General features: G+C 39.5%; 1 protein-coding gene across 1 annotated transcript in view; it reads left to right on the plus strand.

Annotated features, from left to right (window-relative positions):
• prss16 (serine protease 16) overlaps window positions 1–25406 on the plus strand; it is a 40547-nt gene that overhangs the window by 4900 nt on the left and 10241 nt on the right. The window contains exons 3-5 of the mRNA XM_020928194.2: window positions 3142–3374; window positions 5830–5965; window positions 14326–14440. Of these exons, the coding sequence (XP_020783853.2) occupies window positions 3142–3374; window positions 5830–5965; window positions 14326–14440 (484 nt within the window). The remainder of the gene's footprint in view (window positions 1–3141; window positions 3375–5829; window positions 5966–14325; window positions 14441–25406) is intronic.

Consider the following 25406-nt stretch of genomic DNA (forward strand, 5'->3'; position numbering starts at 1 on the left):
AGAATGTTGTTATTTCCTCAAAAACAGACCTGGAGTTGTGTTTTGCTTCATTCACGCATGTTTGAGTAATCCTTTATTAGTCCGTCTGTGTGTAGAAGTTTTCAAGTTACCTTTTACCTTGTCTTAAATAGAGGTTGGTAATTCCAGGGCTGAAATGATCCAAATGATTCAAATGAAGGTGTATAGTACGGAAGCCGAGAGGGGTCACAACAAACGCAAACGCCGCAACAAATACAAATGCGACAACACAACAAAAAGCCACAACAAACCAAAAAAAGCCACAACGGAAATGACCGCAGGACTCTATTTTAATGCAAACGCCGCAACAACACAAACGCAAATGCCACAACACATTAAAAAGCCACAATGGAAGTGACCGCGGGACTCTATTTTCCGACGGACCGATCAAGCGACAAGTGAAGAAGAAGAACTACAACGTGAAACGAATAATGATAAAACAATAAATTACTTTTGTTTACGTTTCCAACTTCTCTTCCTTTAGTGAAGAAGTGAAGAAGAAGAACTACAACCTGAAGAAGAACTACAACCTGAAAACGTTGTAGTTCTTCTTCTTCACTTGCCGCTTGATCGGTCCGTTGGAAAATAGAGTCCTGCGGTCACTTCCGTTGTGGCTTTTTAATGTGTTGTGGCTTTTTAATGTGTTGTGGCTTTTTAATGTGTTGCGGCATTTGCGTTTGTGTTGTCGCGTTTGTATTTGTTGGGGCGTTTGCATTAAAATAGTCATTTCTGTTGTGGCTTTTTTTGGTGTGTTGTGGCTTTTTTTTTGTGTTGTCGCATTTGTGTTTGTTGTGCCCCCTCTCGGCTTCCATAGTATAGAGTTTAAAAACACAGTGGAACTTTTCTTATATGACATGACATCAGAAGCAGAGTTGAGCAGAGTGTTTTCAGTTTGAGAGAAGAACAAAGATAAGAACTAAGAAAATTTCAGTCCTGGAATTCTTCTAGGAATCTCTGCTGAACTAAAGGTCAAAAGTAATTTAACTTGAAAACTACCACTACATGACATCACAAGGTGGAAGCATGACTTAAAACTCACAAGAGTCAGTTTTGCGTAATACGGGAGTTTTTAAATTGTCCTAACAAATAATGACAGTAGCCCACCCTTTTACAGAAACTCATTCTATGGCTTCGAGATGAATCACTGTTGAATTACAAGTTTAATGAAAGTGATTACCAAATCAACCGCAAATTTTCAAGTACCGTAATTTCCTTCACAACCAACAAAGTCTCCTGTCTTATTCTGCATTAAACTGCTAACACTTAACATCTGTGCAAACGTGTTCTGAAATGTGATTCTTGTGTTCATTTGTCAGTTCAGATTTCAGTCTTTTTGTTAATTATTTTGGACGTGTTTAAAATGTGAACTATGAACAGAATCCTATTATTAAAGGTGCATTGTGTAGCTTTTGTAGCGGAGGGTCCGTCAAATGCTTTTCTCCATGGAGATGTTTTTGCTTTGTCTCGAATGTTTCACAGTATGGTATTAAACCTTTCTATCTTCATGGAAACCAAACCAGACCAAGTTACAGGTCAGATCTGTGGAGAGGCGACCCCGCTCACAGTCAGAATGTATGTTTTTCGAGGTATTTTTGAGCTATAAAACCATCTGTAATTGAATAAATGTAAAGTAGAGCTGTTTAATGTCACACTGTGGAACATTCCAGGCAGAGCAACGATATATCCGTAGAAATGAGCAGGTGACGGACCCCCAAACGAAAAGTTACACAGTGCGCATTTAAAACATTTATCTAATTCAGGCATGTCCAAACTATGGTCCGTGGGCCAAATGAAGCCCTCCAACAAATTTTTCTTGGCCCTCAGGCTTCCAGGTGAAATGGCCCAAATTACCTTGCATCAATTAAAAATTTGCGTTTTACTGCAAGTTTTTTTTTGAAAATCTACCTTGATAAAGCTAATATTTAATATTTGGTGTGTGGTTTTACGGATCTTGGCATGAATAAAGACTGATGGCTCATTCTAACGTGTTAAACATGCACATATTTCAATTATTCACTGTATTGAGCTCCAGTCTACGGCCCTCGATCAGCCCTTTGCTTCATCTGTGTTTAGACATGTGGCCCTTGATGAAAAAAGTTTGGACACCCCTGATCTAATTGCAAAGCTTGTCAGAAAAATTGCAATTTCAGATATTTTCCAAATATTTACCACAACACAAAAGCCTAAATGTGCAGGTTTGCGTGTTAAACGTGAAACAAAACACAACTCCAGGTCTGTTTGTGATGAGGAAACAACATTATAACATAGATCAGAATAATAAAGGATTGGGGTGTAACGATATCCAAGTGTTACGATACGATATCGTCACAGTATGAACCTCACGGTACAATATTTAATGCGATATCATGCAAAAAACTCATGATATGGTGGGGAGGCTCACGATTAGGGATGCAACAATATCCAAATCTCTCTGTATGATTTTTTCCTGATATACATCTCTCATTGTCTATGTACCGTATTTTCTGCACTATAGCGCGCTATGGATTATAAGGCTCACTGTCATTTAATGGTCTATTTTCAAACTTTTTTCACATATAAACCGCACCGGAATATAAGACGCATTAAATGAAACACAACAGTAAGATAAGTCAGTCAAACTTTATTTAACGCGTTCACAATAACTCTCAACTTTGTTCAATTGTAACGCGTAAAAAAAATACTGTCTGAGATGCTAAATTGTTCAAGTATTCACAATAACTCATAAACATTCAAACAGTTGGGCGATTATGCCGTCCAGCATGCCCACATCCCTCTCGTCATTATCCGAGTCAGTGTGGTTACTGTTCCCTGCAGTTCAGTGATGATTCTGGTCTTGGTGAAAGCTCGGACCACAGTTAATACTGATCCTTAGCCCAGACGTCCATGAACCATTGGCAGATCGTGGCGTAAGTCGCTCAGCGCTGTCTCCCTGTCTTGGTGAATGTGTGTTCTCCTTTTCTCATCCACTGCTTCCAACTCTTTGTAACTCGCAACTTTGTAGTTTACTAAAGTCGATATCACAATATTTCAGTTATTGTTACATCCCTAATAAAGCATAATATAAGCCCTTTAAAACCCATGTTATTACCTTTTAAAGTAAAGCCTCTCCCTTTGTCGTTGCAGTGACCTGAGCACAGACAGCCTGCGTTTCTTGAGCAGCAGACAGGCCCTGGCAGACCTGGCCCACTTCAGGACAGAGATGGCAGAGACTTGGGGGCTGAGTGACAGGAAGTGGGTGGCATTCGGAGGCTCTTACCCAGGGTCCCTCGCTACCTGGTTCAGACTGAAGTATCCACACCTCGTCCACGCCTCTGTGGCCACCAGCGCACCTGTCCATGCCCAAGTCAACTTCCCAGGTAAAAGGACAGCTGATAGGAAACTAGATTTAATAAAAATTTAAACAATTATCCATATTTAAAGGTCCTATATTATGCAAACGTTTTTTTCACTTAGTCACTTTCACTTTTTGTTGAAAATCCAACTCCTAAACAGGATGAAGAACTCCCTTAGTGATCACAGGCTCCTGAAAATGTGCTGTTTAAATCCATTTTGTGTTTTTTCTTCATTTTTCGTACTTTTTTCGTATCTTAAAATGTTTTTGGTAGTGTTTGCTGATGTGTGCATTGTGTCTCCACGGTAACGTCCAAGCATTCCACCATAGAGATGCATGTAGAACACCCCTAGTGTGATGTCACTGCAAAGTATCAGTAGCAGAATGAACATTTGCAAATTTGAAAAAGTCCGTACATCATGCAACAATCTAACTTCCAATGCGAGGAAGTTAACAGAAAACTCAATTAAATTTCAAAATAAATGTGCACACATCAAAAATTTAAATGATTCACATTTTATTTGATATTAATCACTGGTAAAAGTCAAATTTTTACTTGTTGTCCTAACTTTTGACACGCTCAGGCCCAGAGATCTGTTAGTCATAGCTATTGCATAAAAGCTCTTCCCCTGACAATAATACACACTATCCATGATTTTGCAAAAGGGAATTTTGGACTTTCCCTGACTCATCCTGTTACAAAATGGTATTCCACTTGCTTTGTTTATTGAAATTCACTTAATATTTATACCGTGGTTCTCAGATTGTGTAATGAGTTCACCTGCTGTTTCTTATTTCTGTCTCTTCAGTGGTTCTGTTTGTCTTGGCTTGGGTTTGAGTCCTGTGATCATATCATTTATCCTACTATATTGTTCTAACTTGTCTACTGTGTTTTCTAGCATCTTAATCTTTTTATCCTTCTCTCTATTAAAGAGTTGCAAAGCTTTCACATCATCTGCTAGTCTCGTTACTTCTTTTTGCTGTCGAATGACATCAGAAGCCCTCTCAGTCAGCATGTCCAATGGTTTTTATTGATTTATTTTTTATGTCTTCAAAATCCTCTGCAGTCACTGTGCTTTTTTTGGTGGTATGGTTTGTTATGCACAGTAAAATACCACACCAAAGACTCTAGAGAGGAGTAGTTCAGTTACTCACAGAGCAGTCGAGTCACTGAATACAAATAGTTGCAGTGGTGATGAAGCAGCAGGTGTAGTATCTGTAGCACACTGTCTCCTTAAGGCAGTGTGTACACAATCTGATCATAAAGAACTAACTCAGCTGGAACTACTACAAACAAGTCTCTGACTTTTAAATGTACAGTCACATGTTAGTTATTGATCACTGGCTCCAGAAAATGGGTTTGAATCCATTCTGTCTTTTTTTTCTTGAGTTTTCAGACCATATTAAAATTTAGTTGAGTGTTTGCTAATGTGTGGATTGTCATATACTGGAGATGATCTGCTGTGATATATATCTGATATGACTGTGTGTGCATTTGGGGCAAGAAGGTTTTCAATAATTAATAGACAGAGACAAGACAAGTTTCTTTGTACAGTAAAGCACAATTCGTACGTTCAAAGTGCTTAGCAGAATATGAAGGCTAAATACTCTAGTCTTGAAACAAATGAGACATGAGGAGTACAAACTGAAACTGAAACTGAACTATAATTTCAGTTTCAGTTGCTATTACCCAAATTGAAATTGCCCAAAATAAGTAAATACAAATATTACAAAAGCCTCCATTAAGCAGCTTTAGGTATATCGTCAGTTATGTAATTCTGGCCATTTTAACCCTAAAAAAAAGGCCAGATCACCACTCCCTGACTATGCTTTGTAGTATTCCGAGAAAAAAAAAGAATCAGACTCATGACTTGGACTCGAGTCAGACTTGAGTCACTATTTTTAGGACTTGAAACTTGGCTTGATAAAATTGGACTAAGAGTTGGGACTTGACTCGGACTTGAGAAGCACTTTTAAATTTAAATGAATTTGTTCTGTTTTTATCGTAATGATTCACTCTAAGATCTTTTTAAAGATTTTTTTTAAGTACAATTTATCTTAAAATTCATATAAGTAAAAAAAAAAATCAATCAGCTATATTTGGTACTTCGGTTTAAAAACTTGAAATGACATGAAGCCTAAAGCAGTCAACTTGGACTTGACTTGAACTTATGGGTCAGTGACTCGAGACTCGACTTGGACTTGCCTGTCTTTAACTTGGGACTTGACTTGGACTTGAAGTTTCTTTGTTTTGTTTGTTTGTTTTTTATTTAGATCCCCATTAGCTACTGAAAAACAGCAACTATTCTTCCAGGTGTCAGTGGCAGTCTATAAATGCATTTTTTTCTACAGGAAAACAGGATGTACATGCCCCACATTCACACAGGTCAAAGACTTGAAACTTACTTGAGACTTGCAAAACAACGACTTGGTCCCACCTCTGCTACAAAGGCATTTCAACTGTTGTGTATGTTTTGCAGAGTATCTGGAGGTCGTGAGAAGATCCTTGGCCTCAGAGAATGCAAACTGCCCCCTGCTGGTCAAACAAGCCTCAGACACTCTGGTGAAGCTCCTGAAGGACCCCACAACCTACGACAACATCACCAAGGATTTCAAGTACAGTTCACACTCAGTATTTCAACATTTGTGTCCGTTTTGATTTCCTAATTTCATCCAAGGCTCAGAGAAATCTATGTTTACAAACCTTGGAAAATAATTTTAGACCACAAGGACATTCACACTGTTCATATCAGACACTAACTATGCCCTCAGTGTCCTTGTTTATATAAATGTCTTTTAGCTGAACCATGAAAAGCTATGAAAAATTTTATTATAACACTCATGGCAAACAGCTCTATAATCTTAAAGGTTCTATATTACGCAAAATTGACTCTTGTGAACTTTTAGTCATATTAGAATGTCATTACCTCCTCAAAACATATCTGGAGTTGTGTTTTGTGTTTCATTCACATGTTTGAATAACTCTTTATTATTAGTCTGTCTACATCTCCAAAGCTCTAAATGCTCTCTTCCACCTTGTGATGTCTTGAAGTAGTAGTTTTAAAGGTTAAGTTAAAGGGACAGTCCAGAATTTTGGACATAGGACCTCATTTCCTAGTGAGTGTTGGAGACGTGTGGAGACACTTTTTTAAATATTCCATCCAGTCCTGGTATTTGCAGAGGTCGCCGGTGCTAGGCTAGTGCATGTCAATGGCCATAGTTCTCCTGCCACTAAAAACTTAACCACTCCACAAAACACATGAAGCAAATCTATTATTACACCAGACTGTCCATGTGAATGTCTGTGTTGATAGAATAATTTTAGAAGTATAATCAGCCTTGCATTTGAAGGATTTATGTCTGAGCTGCAGCAGCGAGTTGTACTTCCTGATAGAAAGCTTGGCAGCGGCGGACTGTTATATGAGGAAATAGTCCTTCAACATGTGACTATTCATGCGATACAAGGCTAGTTTTATTTCAAACATTATTCTATCAACACAGACATTCACATGGACAGTCTGGTGTAATAATAGATTTGTTTCGGGTGTTTTGTGGAGTGGGTAAGACTGTTTTTAGTGGCAGGATAAGTATGGCCATTGACATGCACTAGCCGAGCACCAGTGACCTCTGCAAATACCAGGACTGGATGGAATATTTCAAAAAGTGTCTCCACACGTCTCCAACACTCTGGCTCACTAGAAAATGAGGTCCTATGTCCAAAATTCCGGACTGTCCCTTTAACAGCTCCTTTTACCTTTTAGTTCAGTAGAGATGAGCAATTCCAGGACTGAAATAATCCAAATTATTGTAGTGAAGGTTTGAAAACACAGTGGAGCACTTCCTTGGATTTAGACTTAGACTTAGATTTAGAACAATTTTATTGATCTACAAAGGAAATTACTTGAACACAGTAGCTCACACATCACATTATATTACAATAATAAAGAGTAAAAAATATAAAAAATGGTAATAAACTTCTAAATAAGTAGCAATAAAAATAGCTAGAGACTTGTATCAATAAGACATAAATTATATAAATGTATGTACAGTAAGTAAAAAACAAATACCGTAATATAATTAAAGTATATCACAGTTATATACAAGAGGTCGTAAGGAAACAGTGCAAGTTCCTGTATCACCACATGACATGACAAGGTGGAACAGAGTGTTTTTAGCTTGAGAGAAGAACTCAGGGTAAATGTGCAGGGTTTGTGTGTTAAACGTGTGAATGAAACAAAACACAACTCCAGGTCTGTTTGTGATGAGGAAACAACATTTGAACAGAGCAATGTTGTTTTGAGTTGGAAATGTCGCAACATGTCTGGAGAAACATCAGCGCAATGACGTTTCCATCACTATCTCTATCATGTAGTTTGCAGAAAACACTGATATGCTTTCGAAACGGTGTTAGGAAATATACAAAGCTCCTGAGTTTTGGGGTATTTCTTCATAACTGGTTTAGCTCATAGACTACCATATTTTCCACACTATTAGTCGCTCTGGATTATAAGGCGCACTGTCATTAAATGGTCTATTTTCATACTTCACAAATAAACTGCACCAGACTTTAAATGAAACACAACAGTTGGATGGGTCAGTGGGACTTTGTTTGGTGCGTTCACGGTGACTCTGGGCTTTGTTCAGTTGTGGCGTGTAGGGAGGGTGCTGTCTGGGACCACTGGATTGTCGGCGTGTTCGCAGTGACTCAGTTGTTTAGTTGTGTCTAGAAGTGGCACATTGCACTCGCTTTTTCGGTTCGTTCCTCCGTTCTGTTCCTCGTCGGCGTGGAGTGGTGTGTGTGTCTGTGGGTGTTTTTGGCTGTGTGGTCGCTGTCTGCTCCGTGTGTGTTTGCGTGTGCTGCGGGTGGTGCGCCTTTGTAGTTTACTTAAGTCGTGCTGGGACACCCAAGTAGATTCGTGTATAGGGCGCTCTGGATTCTGGGACGCGCGGCCATTTTTTGGGGGGTTGGAGTGAAGAGTGCGCCCTATAGTCCAGAAAATACGGTATATAAACAAATGGATTAAGAAAGTGTAACGTCACCCATAGTGTTCAACTCCAGTCAAATGAAGCTCATGAGGCTGGCAGTTATAGGAGTAAATTTGGAGTCAGTTCCATAGGAGAAATAGGAATGTATTTACAGACCAAAGAATGAAATAAAAACACCAGGATCATGTAGAGCAGGTTAATACGAACATTTTAAGACAAAGATGGTAGATACAGAGAGGGGTGACACTTTTTCAATATACTGTAGTCATTTGGAGCCTGAAGCCCCCCATGAACACTTCCTGTTTGGAGTGCAGTGGCTAGCAGGTTTAGCCAGGCTGGTGCCACCTAGTGCCTCCACTCAATTTCATTTCTCTCCAGCGACAAGGTCAGGAATCAGAATACTCCTTACCTCCCTGATACTTTTAATGCATCACATCCAACTTTTTAATGCATCACAAGTCAACCAGGGATGAATGTGGGTTCATGTGTGTGCAGGCTTGTGTGTATGTGGATGTGTGTGTACATCCCTGTGCAGGCAGGTGTGTGCATGCATGTGTGTGTTGAGTGTATGCATATGTACATATATATCAGGGAGGGGGAGCATTTCAGACCAGGATTTGTTCGTCAAGGGGCTGGCCGACCTGGTTGGCGGGCAGTTGCATGCAAGGCCCTTGGGGGTGGCCCCCGCATCCTGCCATGGGGGGCATGGGCGTGGCTCGGCCTGCTCCATCCAACCTGAGTGGGGATGTGAGACAAAGCTCCAACACATACTTAACTTATTTTCAATATCCAAATTAACTAGTAATAATACAGGTCAGCAGTAAATCATCATCCGAATAGCCTGTTATTATTATTATTAAAAATAAATAAATAAATACAAGACGGTTCACAAAACCCCCAGAAATGTGAGTTCGGGCACCAGCCAATCAGTGAAGAGACATATATTCAGTGTTGTCAACAATTCCCAAGATCGAGGATTTAAAGCCGGAACAAAGAGAATGTTTGGTGAATTTTATCAAGGGGAAAGACGTTATTGTCCTTCTTCCTACGGGATTTGGGAAAAGCTTAATATACCAGTTAGCCTCATTAACTGTGCCTTACATACGTCACGACCAAATAGCAGTGATTGGTTAAATAAAAAAGTACCCGCCTACTGTCAAGTGAACGAATTCTAACACTGCGAGGTCAGTTTCTACGAAGTGAAGCCATCTGATGAATCAGGCTATAGCAGGTTAACTATGTCCATTTATATGTAGTCTATGGTTTAGACATAATATTAATGTAATAATAACTGGATTTTCTATAGCATGTTTTAAGATGTCCAGATCACTTTATATTGCATTACTCATTCAATATTGAGTGGGGGTAAGCTCATACAGTAGCCAAAGCTGCCCTCAGACGGAAGTGAGGCTGCACCACCGGCTGCTCCAACCACCAACAATCAGTGACGCACAATCCACATTTAGAGTAGGAAATGTGGGTGAAGTGCCTTGATTAAAGATACAATAATAGTATGCACAAAAGCCAGAGCCACCCACTGCTGTTTATTAGTTCAAATCTATACTGGTGACTCAGTGATGGGAAGAGTACTTTGAAATTGTATTTAGTTGCAGAACACCCGGATTAAAATGCATTTTGTAATTTATTCTGATACATGATCCAATCAGAGTACTGTATTCTGATTACTGAATACTGTTACATGGAGTTGCATTATATTACAGTGTAAAAAAAAAACCTAACAAATAATTACAAACAACTTTATTATTTTTCATCATCTCACAATGTACCACCATGTATTCTTTTAATTTAGGAAAGTGATTTTGAATACCACCTCCATCCAACTTTATTTGTATGGCAAATTTTCCAATGCAAAGTCTTCAAGTGCTGCACAGAGTAAGCACAATATACATTAACACATTGAATCAAATAAAGCATACAATAAATAAATAAGGAAGTTAATAAAAAACATTAAAAATACAAAAATTAGAAAATAGAAAAATAGCAAGTAAAACCAATAAAAGACAGTCAGAGGAGCGCGCGACTGTCACGCCGTGTTAAAAGCCAGTGAGTAAAAGTTTGTTTTTAAATGAGACTGAAGGGGGCACTATTAATGTGAGGGGGAGAGCGTTCCAAAGACTCTAAAAGACTTTTGAGCCTCATTTTTGGGATGATAAGTTGGCCCTCAAATCTCAGAGCGCAAGAAGGAGTGTAAGACCAGTGAGGTCTGAGATGCAGGTTAGGGCCAATCCATGAAACACTTTAAAAACAATAGCCTTTCAAAATAGCTCTGAAACGGATTAGCCAGTGCAAGAGGAGTGTGATGCAAGTGTGATGTGTTCTCTACGACGTGTGCCAGTTAAAAGACATGCAGAATTTTGGACTGTAAGCGATAGGGGTGATATCCAAGTCTCACAATGATATCGTCACGGTATGAACCTCACGATACGATATTTATTGTGATATTGTGGGAAAGCTCATGATATGGTGGGGAGGCTCGCAATTAGCGATGTAACAATATCCAAATATCTCTGTACGATATTTTCATGATATACAGTCGTGGACAAAATTGTTGGTACCCCTCTGGCAATGAAAGAAAAATTGACAATCATTACTGAAATAACGTGAAACTGATAAAAGCAATAATAAATAAAAATTTACTGAAATTTGCCCAATGAAATTCAAACATTGCTTTTCACCTATGGTTCAACAGAATTATTTAAAAAAAATAATTAATGAAACTGGCCTGGACAAAAATTATGGTACCCTTAACTTTATATTTTGTTGCACAAGTTTTGAGGCAAACTCTGCAAACAAATGATTTCTGTAACTGGCAATGAGACGTCTGCACTGATCAACAGGTATTTTGACCCACTCCACGTCAGCAAACTGTTCTAGTTGCCTCAGGTTTGAAGGGTTGAAGGGTTTCAGCTCCTTTCACAGATGTTCAGTAGAATTGAGATCTGGGCTCACAGAAGAACACTCCAGAACAGTCCAATGTTTTGTTCTGAGCCATTCCTGGATGTTTTTATTTGTGTGTTTTGGGTCATTATCCTGTTGGAAGACCCATGACCTATGACTGAGACCAAGCTTTCTGACATTAGGCAACATATTTCGTTCCAAAATCCCTTGATAGTTTTGAGATTCCGTTGTATTTTGCACCGATTTAAGACACCCTGTACCAGATGCAGCAAAACAGCCCCAGAACAAAACCAAGCCTCCTCCATGTTTCACAGTAGGGACAGTGTTCTTTTCTTGGTCTGCTTCATTTCTGCGTCTGTGAACATAGAGCTGATGTGTCTTGCCAAAGAGCTCCAGTTTTGTCACATCTGTCCAAAGAACATTCTCCCAGAAGCTTTGTGGCTTGTCAGTATGCATTGTGGCAAACTCCAGTCTCACTTTTTTATGATTTGCTCTCAGCAGTGATGTTCTCACATGCAGTTCACTTTGGCTCAAACAGTAACAGATGGTGTGATCTGACACTGATGTACCTTGTTACTGTTAATATGCTACTTTTTACTCTTAAAAATGCCTTGACAAAACTTAATCCAAAGAACTAAGGCTTAGAAGTGCTTGAACTGTTATTTCTTCTTTAGTCTGCACTGAAATGGAGCAAAGGATCATGGTCTATGTAGTTCTGTCTATCTTTTTTAGCTATTGCTGCACCATAACTCTTAATTCAAACAAAGAGACTTGTAATTCGATATATTGTGATGGTCCACAATATTATTGTGACAACTTTGATGATACGATATTACGATATTTTGGTTGTTACAGCCCTAGTAAGCGTGACAGGTGAGCTTGGATGATACCAGTGTACAGAGCATTACAGTGGTCAAGACATATAGAGATGAAAACATGGATCACCTGCTCCAAATCTGTAGAACTATACTGGAATACAGGTTCTCAAAATCCTACTTCCCAATACTGTGCTTAGCTACAGTATTTAGGGTTTGTTTTTATAGCCAAGATTATAGCCTGGTATAACTAGCTTTATAACTCACTGACCATAATAATTTGAATTAAAAACCCACAAAAACAACCATACAACTCGACTTAATGAATTGGTTTCTGAAATGAAAATGGTTATTTTATTAGATGAGTGACCCCGGAGTAACTGAAGTCAATGCTGGGTCACAGTAGAAAATGAATGAGCTGTAGAGCATCATTTTTCATTTATGTGGCCAACCTTTGTGTGTGTCTGCACAGTCACGACCACAAAAGAGAAATCCAGTTTTATTTTAGTTCCTTTTGAATCATGTTGCAGACATGTCCTCACTCACAAACCGCAGAAATTTGAGAAAACAGCATCTGCGTCATCCATTTAAGGAAGTACTTTTATATTCACAAATAAACATCTCTTACCAGTTTATACAAGTTCAAAAGTCCAATGTGACTAGAAGTGCATAACGTTCCACCTTGTGATGTCATTAATAAGTAACACACAAACACGCTCCATTGTGTTTTTAAACTCCATTCACCTTCATGTATCATTTGGATCATTTCAAGTCTGGAATTGCCAAACTTTGAAGTTACAGCTACGCACTATGCATTATGTAACTTTTCTAGAGGAAGGTCTGCCTACATTTTGTCTCCATGACGATGTAATTTCTTTGCTTGGAATGTTTCACAGTATGGTATTAAACTTGACTCTCCATGGAAACAAACAGGAGATGACTCCAGATAAAGGCACCAGTCTGATCTGTAGTAGGAGTAGTTTATGTGGTAACTTCCCAGCACTACAAAACAAAACTAAATAAAACAGACTACAGCCCCATAGATCATGACTGAAAGAGTTTAGGCTGAAGTCAAAAGTACTTCTAATGAAAAACCCTTGTAAACAATGACACACTGCCAAGAAAGAAAAGCAGAGTATGAACAGTAAGTTTACATTTACAATTTCACTTTTGACTTACTGTAAATATAAGAGACAAAATACAAATTAAACAAACCAAACTTAATGCATAATTCATTCATTCCAGAGCTCTATATCTTTCAAAACAATCACGCTTTATACTCTATCCTTTAAGGCTTCTACAGTGTTAGACTTTTTTAAATCATCACTCAGATTGTTCCATATACTGAACCCTCTAACAGAAATATAATCACAAAAAAAAAAAAATCAATACTATCAAAGAGATATGTGAAGTGAAAGAAGGATGAAGAGGGGGGGAAGCAAATTGTTGTACATTTGTGATTTGAAACTGCCATCTCTATTTGATTGTTAATAAAAATTTGAATATAAAAAAGAAATATAATCACTTTTTTTCTTAGTTCTTGTCTTCATTTTTTTTTTAATGCCTTTTTTCCAGTTTATGGTTGTACAAACTAATAATAATGTTTACAAAGGCACAAAATTTTATCGTTTATGATCGTACAAAATAAACCACAATGAGAATGAAAAAAAGTAAAGTTGTTTTTGTTTTGTTTTTTGTTTATGGTCGTACAAACTAATAATAATTATAAAGAAGGCACAAAATGTATCGTTTCATCAAAATAAAAGGTAATGTTAAAGAAAATGTTAATGCAAGAAAAGCATGTGTTTAGTTAATAGTTGTGGTTTACTTGTGAGTCTGTGCAGAGGATGGCCCGCTGACTGTAAGTGTGCATGTTCTGTGAGTAATAAAAACACCTGTTTAGTTTAGTTTAATGCCACACTATAAAACATTTCAGACAGGTAATATCATGTCCATGGAGATAAGCAGGTGGTGGACCCTCTACGAAAAGTTACACAATGCAACTTTAAGGTCATTCTAGTGTAGCTAGAGTAAAACCATTTAATGACGTCATAAGGTGGAACAGAGCATTATGAGGTTAGGAAACGTAGACAGCCTGCAGGATTACTCAAACATGTGTGAAAGAAACAAAACACAGCTCCAGGTGTCCATTCGAACATGGCTAAAAGCTCACAAGAGTTCATTTTGATTAATATAGGACATTTAAAAGCTGCTATAGTCCTCATGCAACTATGAATTTTTCCCTTTTCCCTTCAGCTTGTGCTCCAAACTGCAGATCCAGACAGAAAGTGACTCGGCCTACTTCCTGGAAACACTGGCTGGTAACTTCATGGATGTGGTCCAATACAATCAGGACAACAGGGCGTTTGAGGTAGGAACATTTCTGTTAATTGTTATTGTTAACCAGAATCTCCCTTTTCTGTAACTGGAATTTATAGACTTCAAATCTAGTAGAAGTCAGCAAACTGGTCATTCTTTGTCCACTGTTCTTACACAATGATGCACTGTAGTTATACTTGGCTTATAGTTCCCCTTTTATTTATTTTTAGCCTTTCACTTCCTTAATAATAATAATATTGTCAGAGAGTGTGACAAAATAACAGTACAATTAGTTTGGAAATTCATGAATACATTGATGAGTTATGTATTAAAAATTTGGGGAATTATCAGTTTTATATAATAGTCAATTTACTATTATTAACATTACATAATTAATGTTACATAATTTGTCCATCCATCCATCCATTTTCTCGCGTCGCGGGGGCAGCAGTCTAAGCAGGAACACCTCCCGAGGGAGGCGCCCAGGAAGCATCCGGAACAGATGCCCGAGCCACCTCAGCTGGCTCCTCTTGACGTGGAGGAGCAGCGGCTCTACTCCGAGCTCCTCCCGTGTGACTGAGCTCCTCACCCTATCTCTAAGGGAGCGCCCAGCCACCCTGCGGAGGAAACTCATTTCGAGCGCTTGTATCCGCGATCTCGTCCTTTCGGTCACTACCCAGAGCTCATGACCATAGGTGAGAGTAGGAACGAAGACTGACCGGTAAATCGAGAGCTTCGCCTTTCGACTCAGCTCCTCTTTCACCACAACGGTCCGATACAGCGACCGCATCACTGCAGACGCTGCACCGATCCACCTGTCAATCTCACGTTCCGTCCTTCCCTCACTCGTGAACAAGACCCCGAGATACTTGAACTCCTCCACTTGAGGCAAAGACTCCCCACCCACCCGGAGAGGGCAAGCCACCTTTTTCCGGTCGAGAACCATGGCCTCGGACTTGGAAGAGCTGATCTTCATCCCAGCCGCTTCACACTCGGCTGCAAACCACCCCAGTGCACATTGTAGGTCCTGGTTCGATGGAGCCAACAAGACAACATCATCTGCGAACAACAGAGATGAGCCCCTCCTTGAACCGTCACCCCTGCTTGAACCATCACCTTATCGTGGTGGAGGGGTTTGAGTGCCTGAATGATCCTGGGAGCTATTTTGTCGGGGGCTTCATGCCCCTGGTAGGGTCACCCAAGGCAAACAGGTCCGGGGGGACGGGTCAGACGAAGAACGGTTCAGAAGCCCCACATGATGAGTTACACACAGAGGCCAGTTACGTCGCCCGGAATGGCGTCACCGGGGCCTCACCCTGGAGCCAGGCCTGGGGTGGGTGCTCGAAGGCGAGCGTCTGGTGGCTGGGCCTTCCCCCACGGGGCCCGGCCGGGCACAGCCCGAACGAGCGACGTGGGGCCGCCCTTCCGCCCACCACCTGCGAGAGGAGCCATATGGGGCCGGTGCAAAGAGATCTGGGCGGCAGTCGACGGCGGGGGCCTCAGCGACCGGATCTCCGGACATGGAGACATAATTTGTCAGTAGTCTAAACACTCTAGTCTAAACAGCTCTAATATTTATTTAAAAGGCCTGTATTACGCAATTTTCTGATCTCTGTTATAATGTGATTTCCTAAAACACAAACTTTGAATAATTTTCTCCAACACAAAACGCTCTGTTCCACCTTGGGATGTCATGTTAAACCACTTCTTGCGCAAAATTCATATGAAGCACAAACATTTTAATCATCAAAACAGGGAAAATGTCAAATGTGTCAGATAAACAAATTTCCTTCCTCTAAAAAAACAACAAAACTGTAGCTGTAACAAAATAATTTAGTAAAATATACAAAAAAAAAAAAAACTCCTGGTGATATATCAATACTGCATCCCATGGTATGTATCATCACATTAAACGATACTATATCCTGTATCCAGTATCAAAAAGTTGCAACAGTATCAGTTTCATTGCCGCCATTTAAAAAAATCTGCAGCACATAAGAACCTAATATAATATCATAATTTACTGATACCTACATTTGTTTGCTCAGCACAAATGAATGTGTGGTTGTATTTTCAGTTTAATGTAATCACAAAACTAACAGTGTCTATAATGTTTCTTTTAACTGCCCGGGGAGATACCGTTCGATTAGTTTTGTTCCATTGTCATGTGATGCTCATAAAGGAGACCAAGACAAGACAGCAAGTCCAGCCGCAAGAGAGTTGGTCCCAAAAAAATACTAGTACTTCTGCAATTTGGCATAATTTTGCCTTCAGGCGCACATTTGTTTACGTTTTACAGAAATGAAACTGAAAACCACATGGCAAATTTGCATAAACTATAAAGCACTGATAAAAACAGCTCGCTATTGTGCGCTGATGCGTCAGCTTCTGTCGGACTCAGTGGAATATGAGTGTGTGACAGAGGGGTGTTCTGCTGATGATGAGTCTGTTCTGTGTTTCTGTCACGTTAGAGATGGTTCATGTGAAACTTTTCAGAGATTATAAGTCTGCAGGTCAGACGCAGAGACTGTATAGCCGTAAAGCAGTGTGACTTCGTAGTTTACCAAAGTCGTACTAAAACTTGTCGGTAATACTGTAATACTGTATACCCCGGTAAAATCCTGAGAAGGTTTAACAGTATTAAAATATGGATACTGCCCAACGCTAATGCTATATCAATATTTCGATATTTCTGCCTACCCCTAGTGCACACCATAAGAGCTTGACTACCAACGGACTGTTATGTTGTGTTTTCTCTATATGTTTGTATCGATTTTCTATTCTCTGAAGTTTAAAGCTTCATTGCGCAACTTTTCTGGTGGAATCTCCATCACCTGTTTTGTCTCTAAGGAGATGTTATTTCTTTACCTGGAACTTTCCATGGTATGACATTAAACACATCTATCTAGTATTTATTCATTACGGGTGTTTCTACTGCTCAAAAATTCAATAATTCTCTCTGTGAATAGGGCTGCTTCTCCACAGATCTGACTTGTAATGCCTATAGTTGTCTCCCTTGAGATGGATACGTTTAATTTATACTGTGGAACATTCTAGACAAAGCAATAACATCTCCATGGACAGGAGCAGGTGACAGAGCCTCCACCAGAAAAGTTGCGCAATGCACCTTTTACGTTTTTTTTACACAGTTGACCAGAGGCGGGTGAAAGTGAGATTTTGTGTCTCATTGAGGACCTTTTGTGTGGCTGGTTGAGTGGACCTGAGTTATGAGGAGCAGGAGGGTCAGTCTGCCCGGGCAGTTAAGTGTAACATAATCAACCCTTCATTATCAGAGAGAGGGGCCCCAGGACACTAAAAAGAACCCATTTCTGCAGTCAATCTCCAGTACTTTTAGGAATTTAAAGGTGCATTGTGTCATTTTTCTGGTGGAGGGTAAGCAACCTGTCTGGTACTATGGAAGTGCTTTCCCTGAAATTCTTCACAGTATTCTATTATTTAATTGTGGGTGTTTTATTTATTCCAAAATACCTAGAAAAACAAGCATTCTGACTGTCGGGGTCACCTCTCCACAGATCTGACTTGCACTTGGCATGGCCTTGATGCTCATGTTCACGAAGAGAGACTCATGTAATGCCATACTGTGGAATATTTCAAACAAGTAAACTTTTTTTTTTTTTTTTTTTAAACTTAAAGGTGCATTGTGTAACTTTTCTGACTGGGTTAAATGCAGAGGACAAATTTTGCTATGGGGATAAAAAAGTACCTTTCTTTTGTTCTTTCTTTTGTTCTTTCTTTCTTTCGTTTGTTCATTCGTTCCTTTTCTTTCTTTCGTTCATTCTTTTGTTCGTTCTTTCGTTCGTTCTTTCTTTCTTTTCTTTCGTTCATTCATTCTTTCGTTCGTTCTTTTTCTTTCTTTCGTTTGTCCTTTCATTCTTTTGTTCTTTCTTCCGTTCTTTCATTATTTCTTTCTTTCTCTCTTTCGTTTGTTCTTTCGTTCGTTCTTTTGTTCTTTCTTTCATTCGTTCTTTCGTTCGTTCTTTTGTTTTTCTTTCGTTCATTCCTTCTTTTGTTCTTTATTTCGTTCTTTCTTTCATTCTTTCTTTCGTTCTTTCTTTCATTCTTTCTTTCGTTCGTTCTTTTGTTCTTTCTTTCGTTCGTTCTTTCGTTTTTTCTTTCATTCTTTCTTCAGGGTCTATCAAATGCTTTTCTCCATGGAGATGTTTTTCCTTTGTCTGAAATGTTTCACAGTACGGCATTAAACCTTTATATCATCATGGAGACTAAACTAGGCCAAGTTACAGGTCAGATCTGCGTAGAGGCGACCCCGCTCACAGTTAGAATTTCAAGGTATTTTTGAGCAATAAAACCACCTGTAATTGAATAAATGTAAAGTAGAGCTGTTTAATGTCACACTGTGGAACATTCAAAGCAGAACAACGATGTATCCATAGAAACAAGAAGGCGACAGACCCCTAACCGTAAAGTGGCACAGTGCACCTTTAAAGTCAGTTTCTTTCCCCTCTGCTCCTGCGTCTCTTGTGCCTGCAGGATACGTGAGTCTGGTTACCAATAAGCTCATGTGAAAAAGTAACAAAAGAGTCTTTGGTCTCTCTGGTTTCCTGTCGCCCTGAGCTAAAAAGACCGCTGTAAAAGAATCGCCGATACAGCCAAACCAGGGCTGGAACGTAACAAAGTACAAGGAGTAAAGTACTGCACTGTATACATTTTAAGTATTGGTTCTTTACTTAAAGGTGCATTGTGTAACTTTTCTGGTGCTTTTGTCCAATGGAGATGTTATCACTTTGTCTGGAATCTTTCAGTGTCAGTTTCATTACCATCATCTATCTTCATGGAGACCAAACCAGAACAAGTTACAGGTCAGATCTGCGGAAAGACGACCCCACTCACAGTCAGACCACCTGGTTTTCTATTGGTATTTTTGAGCTATAAAACCACCTGTAGTTGAATAAATGTAAAGTAGAGCTGTTTAATATATTGAAAAACAATCTAAGCAGAGCAACATCTCCATAGAAATAAGCAGTTAATGCTTTACGAGTACATTTTTAAAGTTCATACTTTTTAATTTTACTTCACTACAATTGAGAGCAGTTATCTGTACTTTCTACTCCGCTACATTTTTGAACAGCACTGAAAAGCAAATGTCCATCCATCTGTTTTCTTCCGCTTATCCGGGGCCGGGTCGTGGGGGCAGTAGTCTAAGCTCCTTCACCCCAGACACGTCCTCCAGCTCCTCCGGGGGACCGGGAGGAGACCCCGGGGAAGGCTCAGGAAAAGTAAATGTATTTTTTTGTTGTCTGAGACCTGCTGAAAAGGCTGAGGGTTTATTTTTAACATGTTCATAATTTGAGCAAAAAAAAAAAAAAAAACACGATACAGATAAAAACTGCTCCAAAAAATGCAGATTAAATTGTTTCTGTTGAACAAAATACACAAATCTGTATCAAAATAAGGACAATTGAAGTCTTAAGATCTCAAAATCTGCACAAAATGCTTTTTCTTTTTACTTTAAAGGTGCACTGTGTAACCTTTCTGGTGGAGGGTCCGTCACCTTCTTGTTTCTCTAGATATGTCATTGTTCTTCCTGGAATGTTCCACAGTATGACATTACAGCTCTACCTTACATTTATTCAGTTTCAAGTGATGAAAACACCTAGAAAAACCGGCATTCTGACTTTGAGCGGGGTTGCCTCTCCACAGATCTGACCTGTAACTTAGTCTGGTTTGGTCTCCATGAAGATAGAAAGGTTTCCAAACAAAGCAATAACATCACCATGGAGAAAAGCATTTGACAGACCCTCCGCCAGAAAATTTACTCAGTGCACCTTTGATAGTTTTACTTTATTTTTTCACGCAATGCTTTTACTTTTACTCAAGTTTTTATTTGCTCCGGCGTCTGTACTTTCACTTTAATAGTGAAATTGAGTACTTCTTTCACAAATGAGCCAACCACTACCTCTCCGATTCAACAACAAACTCGGGTTCAGATACTACTCGGGTATTTGGGTAAAAAAAGTGGCTGTAAGGTGTAACTCAATGAAAGTGTAAGTGCTCTAGCTTCACAGTCCAGAGGTTATCAATGGAGAGCTTTATAGTGTACTGAAAAGGAGATTATGTAACGCACAGGCTAGAAAAACAAGCACCCACACTTCCTGTTTCTACCTAGATGGGATGACAGTCTCAGATCACGTGTATTGTGATCACCGCGGCAGCATTTAGAGACGGGCCAGCCTGCACATGTCAGTCAAAACCAACTGTTCCAGCAGCAGTGAGCCGCAGAGGACAACACTTGTAAACAGATTTAGTCAATCTTTATCTAATCACGACCAGAGCAGGCTTGTCTGGCTCCTGGCTGCTTTTTACGTGCGACTTTATTGTTGTGATGTTGACCAGAGGTGTGGCCTGCAAGTCCCGACTTAGACTTCAGTCAAAACTGAGTCAGTATTTTGACTTCGAGACGAGACTAATGAAATAGATTTTAAAAATAACCGCACTATGGGGGCTTTGTGAAGTCTGTTATAATGATGTTTCCTCGTCACTAGCAGACCTGGAGTTGTGTTTTGTTTCATTCACACATGTTTAACTCACAAATTCTGAGTTGTTCTCTCACACAGAAAACACTCTGTTCCACCTTGTGATGTCATGTGATCGGAAGTGCTTGAGTGTATTTTAAACTCATGGAAATCCTGGAAAAGTCATGGAATTTTAGCATCTCTTTTACACAACTCCAGCGTTCTGTTAAGTTCTCATGAGGCTATTATGATTATTTCCAAATGTCTTTTGTTTAAAAGAGACAACAATAAATGCACTGACAGTATTTTGAATGTTAAAAAACTATAATACCTAACCATAAGGTGAGTGGAAAGTAGGGATGGGCATTTTCATTGATTATGTTCATTTTTACTCGACAACCCGAATGTAGGTTGCTGTGCGCCCTATAATCCACTGAGTCGTGTCCTTTAGTCCAACAGAAGTTGACCGCATCAGCACGCAACAGCTGTTTGTTTCTTCTCTTAGTTTATGCAAATTAGCCATGTAGTTTTAAGTTTTGTTTCTGTGAGACTTGCACAAAGCTGCATTAAACACATTCTAATCTGAAACAAACTGAGGTGGCTCTAGAGTGGTTATGATTTATATGTCGTAAAGTTGAGTTTATTTATACAGATTAGTCCTGCAGATAGTAATAATAATGATAATCATCTTAATATAAAATCATTAATGATTAATCGATATACTCCCCCGACGATCGATTAAGAAAATTTTATCGAATGCCCATCCCTAGTGGAAAGGGTTAACATTTCATATTTAACCCTAAAAGTTTGATCAATTCTGCACATGTAGGGCGCCGTAAAGTCATGGAAAATTCACTTTAGGTCATGAAAAAGTCATGGAAAAGTTTTGAAATTTTGTCACTGAAAAAGAGTGGGAACCCTGCTCTGTTTACCTTCAGTAGAATCATCTGGATGATTTCAGCCTTGGAATTGGCTACAAAATCTAAACCTCTCAATACGATAATTTCACAGTACACTTACAGTACGATATTTATTGCAAGATTTTGAGTAGGCTAACAAAAGTGTGAATATGCGTCTTTTCTGTCATAATGCAAAAAATTAAGATGTAAAAATGTTTAATAACAGTTATTTCAGCAAGTAGATTGGACTGAAACAAAGCAAAGGATCCTGGTCTATGTAGTTCTCTCTGTTCTTAGCTGTTGTTGCACCATAACAATGAATTTAGAAACTGGTAATTCAATATATTGTGACGGCCCACGATCTCATCAAGAGACTTTTGACGCTACGATATTGGGATATTTTGGTTATTGTTAATCCCTAGAATTGTCTATCTGAACAAAAGGTAAAATCTAGCTGTTAACTTGAAAACGGCTCCATGACATCACAAGGTGGTACAGAGCATTTTGAGCTTTGGAGATGTAAACAGACTAATAATACAGGATTAATCATGAAACAAAACAGGTCCAGGTCTGTTTTTGAGGATTTAACAACATTCTAACATGGCTTAAAGCTCACAAGAATCCATTTTGTGTAATATATATATATTTTTTTAAAACACATGTGTTTTGTCTGTACATTTATAGGTAGATGTACTTTCATCTATAATTTTACCAGAACAGCAAAAAATCTTGACATTTCTAGTCCAACCATTCTGTGCTTTGTCATTACTGGCATAAAAAAAGGAACAGGAAGTAGATTTCACCAAGTCATATAATATAAAGCATGGGTCTCCAACCTGTTGCTTGGGAGCTACCAGTAGCTTTCCAAGAGATTCCCGAATTACATGTATTATCCTGAATAACTCAAATTTGATGAATTAAATGCCTATTATTATTATTATTATTATTGTTGTAAATCTATTATTTTGATGCATGACTTTCTGCACTTACAAATAAATAGTGGTTTATGTTCTATGTTTTTTCTAACTGTTCCACATCTAAGTCTTGCCATGGCTCTTACAGTATTTATACTTTATTTTCTGTGACCATTAAAATTAGTAGCTTTCTGGAATTTTTGTTTTGTAGCTTACTCAAGGAAAAAGGTTGGAGACGCCTGGTATAAAGACTCAAAAGGACTTGAAACTGAAAGCGTACGCATCAGACTTGGACTTGATGTTGCAAACTGAAAACACTCATGTGGTAATAAAAGAAGTGCTTCACTGTGTTTTTAAACTCCGTACACCTTCACTAGAACTTGAATTATTACAGCCCTGGAGCTGCCAATTGACATCACAAGTTGGAACAGAACATTTTGAGCTTTGGGGATGTAAACAGACCAATAATAAAGGATTACTCAAACACGTGTGAATGAAACAAAACACAACTTGGTGTATGTTTCTGATGACAATATTCTGGCTTAAAGCTCACAGTAGTCACTTTTGCGTAATATAGGACCTATAGAAATCAGTTGGAAATGCATCACCAGCTTGGAAGCAACAAGTATTTATGTCATACTGCGTAATTACATCTTTCCTCTTCCATTTTCAGTCACTTTCTCTTTTCACTTTCTCTGATTGCGATGTCTAACACTGGAAATTTTAAACTGGACATTTTTTAGCAGGATTTGTTAACAGGAAGTTCAAGTAAAAGTTACCCCCTGCTTCTATGGGAGTATGACTCAGTATTTTGGCTTTGCAATGAATCTTAAATTACAGAATGATGACAGAGACATCTGGAGCATTGTATCCTGTTCCCAACCTTTTTCTGTCATCAGAAGTATTTCATGGGGAAATTTCATGCTGATTATTAGATAGGACTGCAAGAACATCTCTGTACTCACTGTGACTAATTAGTTTTATTTACGACCATTAAACTATAAAACCTTAAACTGTATAATGAAGTGTACTAAGGGAGTGTGACGTCACCCGCAGCGTTCGGCATCAGTCCAGTGAAGCTCATGAGGCTAAGTTAGGGGCGAATTTGGAGCTGAGTTCCAAATTAGAAATAGGAATTTAATTTACAAAATAGCAAAAAAAAACCACAAGCATTCTGTGGCTAGAACGAAAACCACACTGCTGGGTGGAGAGTCCTTGCCTCAAGTGGAGGAGTTCAAGTATCTCGGGGTCTTGTTGATGAGTGAGGGGAGGATGGAGCGTGAGATTGACAGATGGATCGGTGCAGCGTTGGCAGTGATGTGGTAGCTGTATCGGACCGTTGTGGTGAAGAGGGAGTTGAGTTGAAAGGTTCTCGATTTACCGCTCAATCTACTTTCCTCCCCTCACACATTGTCATGATTTTTGGGTAATGACTGAAAGGAGAAGAATGTGGAAACAAGTGGTCGAAATGAGTTTCCTCCGCAGAGTGGCTGGGAGCTCAGCCACATGGGAGGAGTTCGGGTAGAGCCGCTGCTCCTCCACTTCGAGAGGAGCAGTTGAGGTGGCTCGGACATCTGTTCCGGACACCTCCTGGGCGCCTCCCTGGAGAGGTGTTCCGGGCATGTCCCACCGGAAGGAGGCCCCTGGAAAACCCAAGACATATCGGAGGGACTAGGTCTCTGAGCTGGCCTGGGAACGCCTCGGGTTCCCCCAGGAGGAGTTGGAGGAAGTCTCTGGGGTGAAGGAAGTCTGAGAGTCCCTGTTTAGACTGCTGCCCCCATGACCTGGCCCATATAAATGGAAGAAAATGGATGGATGGAAAAACACAAGTATCATATTACTTATTATATCACATTTAAGACCAAAATGAGGAGGCTCACAGCAGCAGGTACAGAGAGAGGACACATGTTTATGAAGATAAATAGACATAAATAGAAAAGTGACATGGTGCACCTTTAATCTTTAATGAGCTTTTCCCCTGTTTGCAAATACTCCTGCTTTAATGGTGCACTGTGTAACATTTCTATTGGAGGGTCCGCCACCTGCTTGTCTCCATGGAAATGTTACTGCTTTGTCTGGAATGTTCCACAGTACAGATTAAACCTCTCTATCACAGGGGAGACAAGCAGGTTACAGTACTAGCCACATCAAATCAATAACATCTGCAGCCTTTTACCATCTAAAACATAGCAAAAATCAAAGGTTTACTGTCTAAAGCAGATTTAGAGAGACTTATCCATGCATTTGTCTCCAGTAGGTTAGATACTGTAATGTTCTGCTCACTGGCCTCTCCAAACGAGCCGTGAGACACTGCAGAACATCCAGAACGCTGCAGCTCGGGTCCTGACTTGAACCAGGCTCTTGCTCAGGTCTCTGCACTGGCTTTCTGTGCTACCTGTGTAGACTTGAAAGTGGCTGTGCTTGTACAAGTCTCTCTATGACCGAGCATCAAAGTACATCTATAACATGTTAGTGCCATATGAACCATCTCGCATTCTGAGGAGCGCAGGGACCAGCCTCCTGCTGGTGCCTGTAAGAGAATTTAAGTAACTTATCCTCCACATACATCTAAATAGACTTCTCCTGCTTAAGTTGGTCTCCGGCCTTTTACTTCCACCCTTTTCTGGACAAGCTGAAAACTTCTACAACAGTGCCCAGAGTCAGGACTAAACACAGGGAGTCAGCTTTTCAGATTCATGGTTCTGGTGCGCTGC

This window comes from Boleophthalmus pectinirostris, unplaced genomic scaffold (genome assembly GCF_026225935.1).
Source record: "Boleophthalmus pectinirostris isolate CB_2022bp ecotype Guang Dong unplaced genomic scaffold, ASM2622593v1 HiC_scaffold_9, whole genome shotgun sequence".
Taxonomy (NCBI): Eukaryota; Metazoa; Chordata; class Actinopteri; order Gobiiformes; family Gobiidae; genus Boleophthalmus; species Boleophthalmus pectinirostris.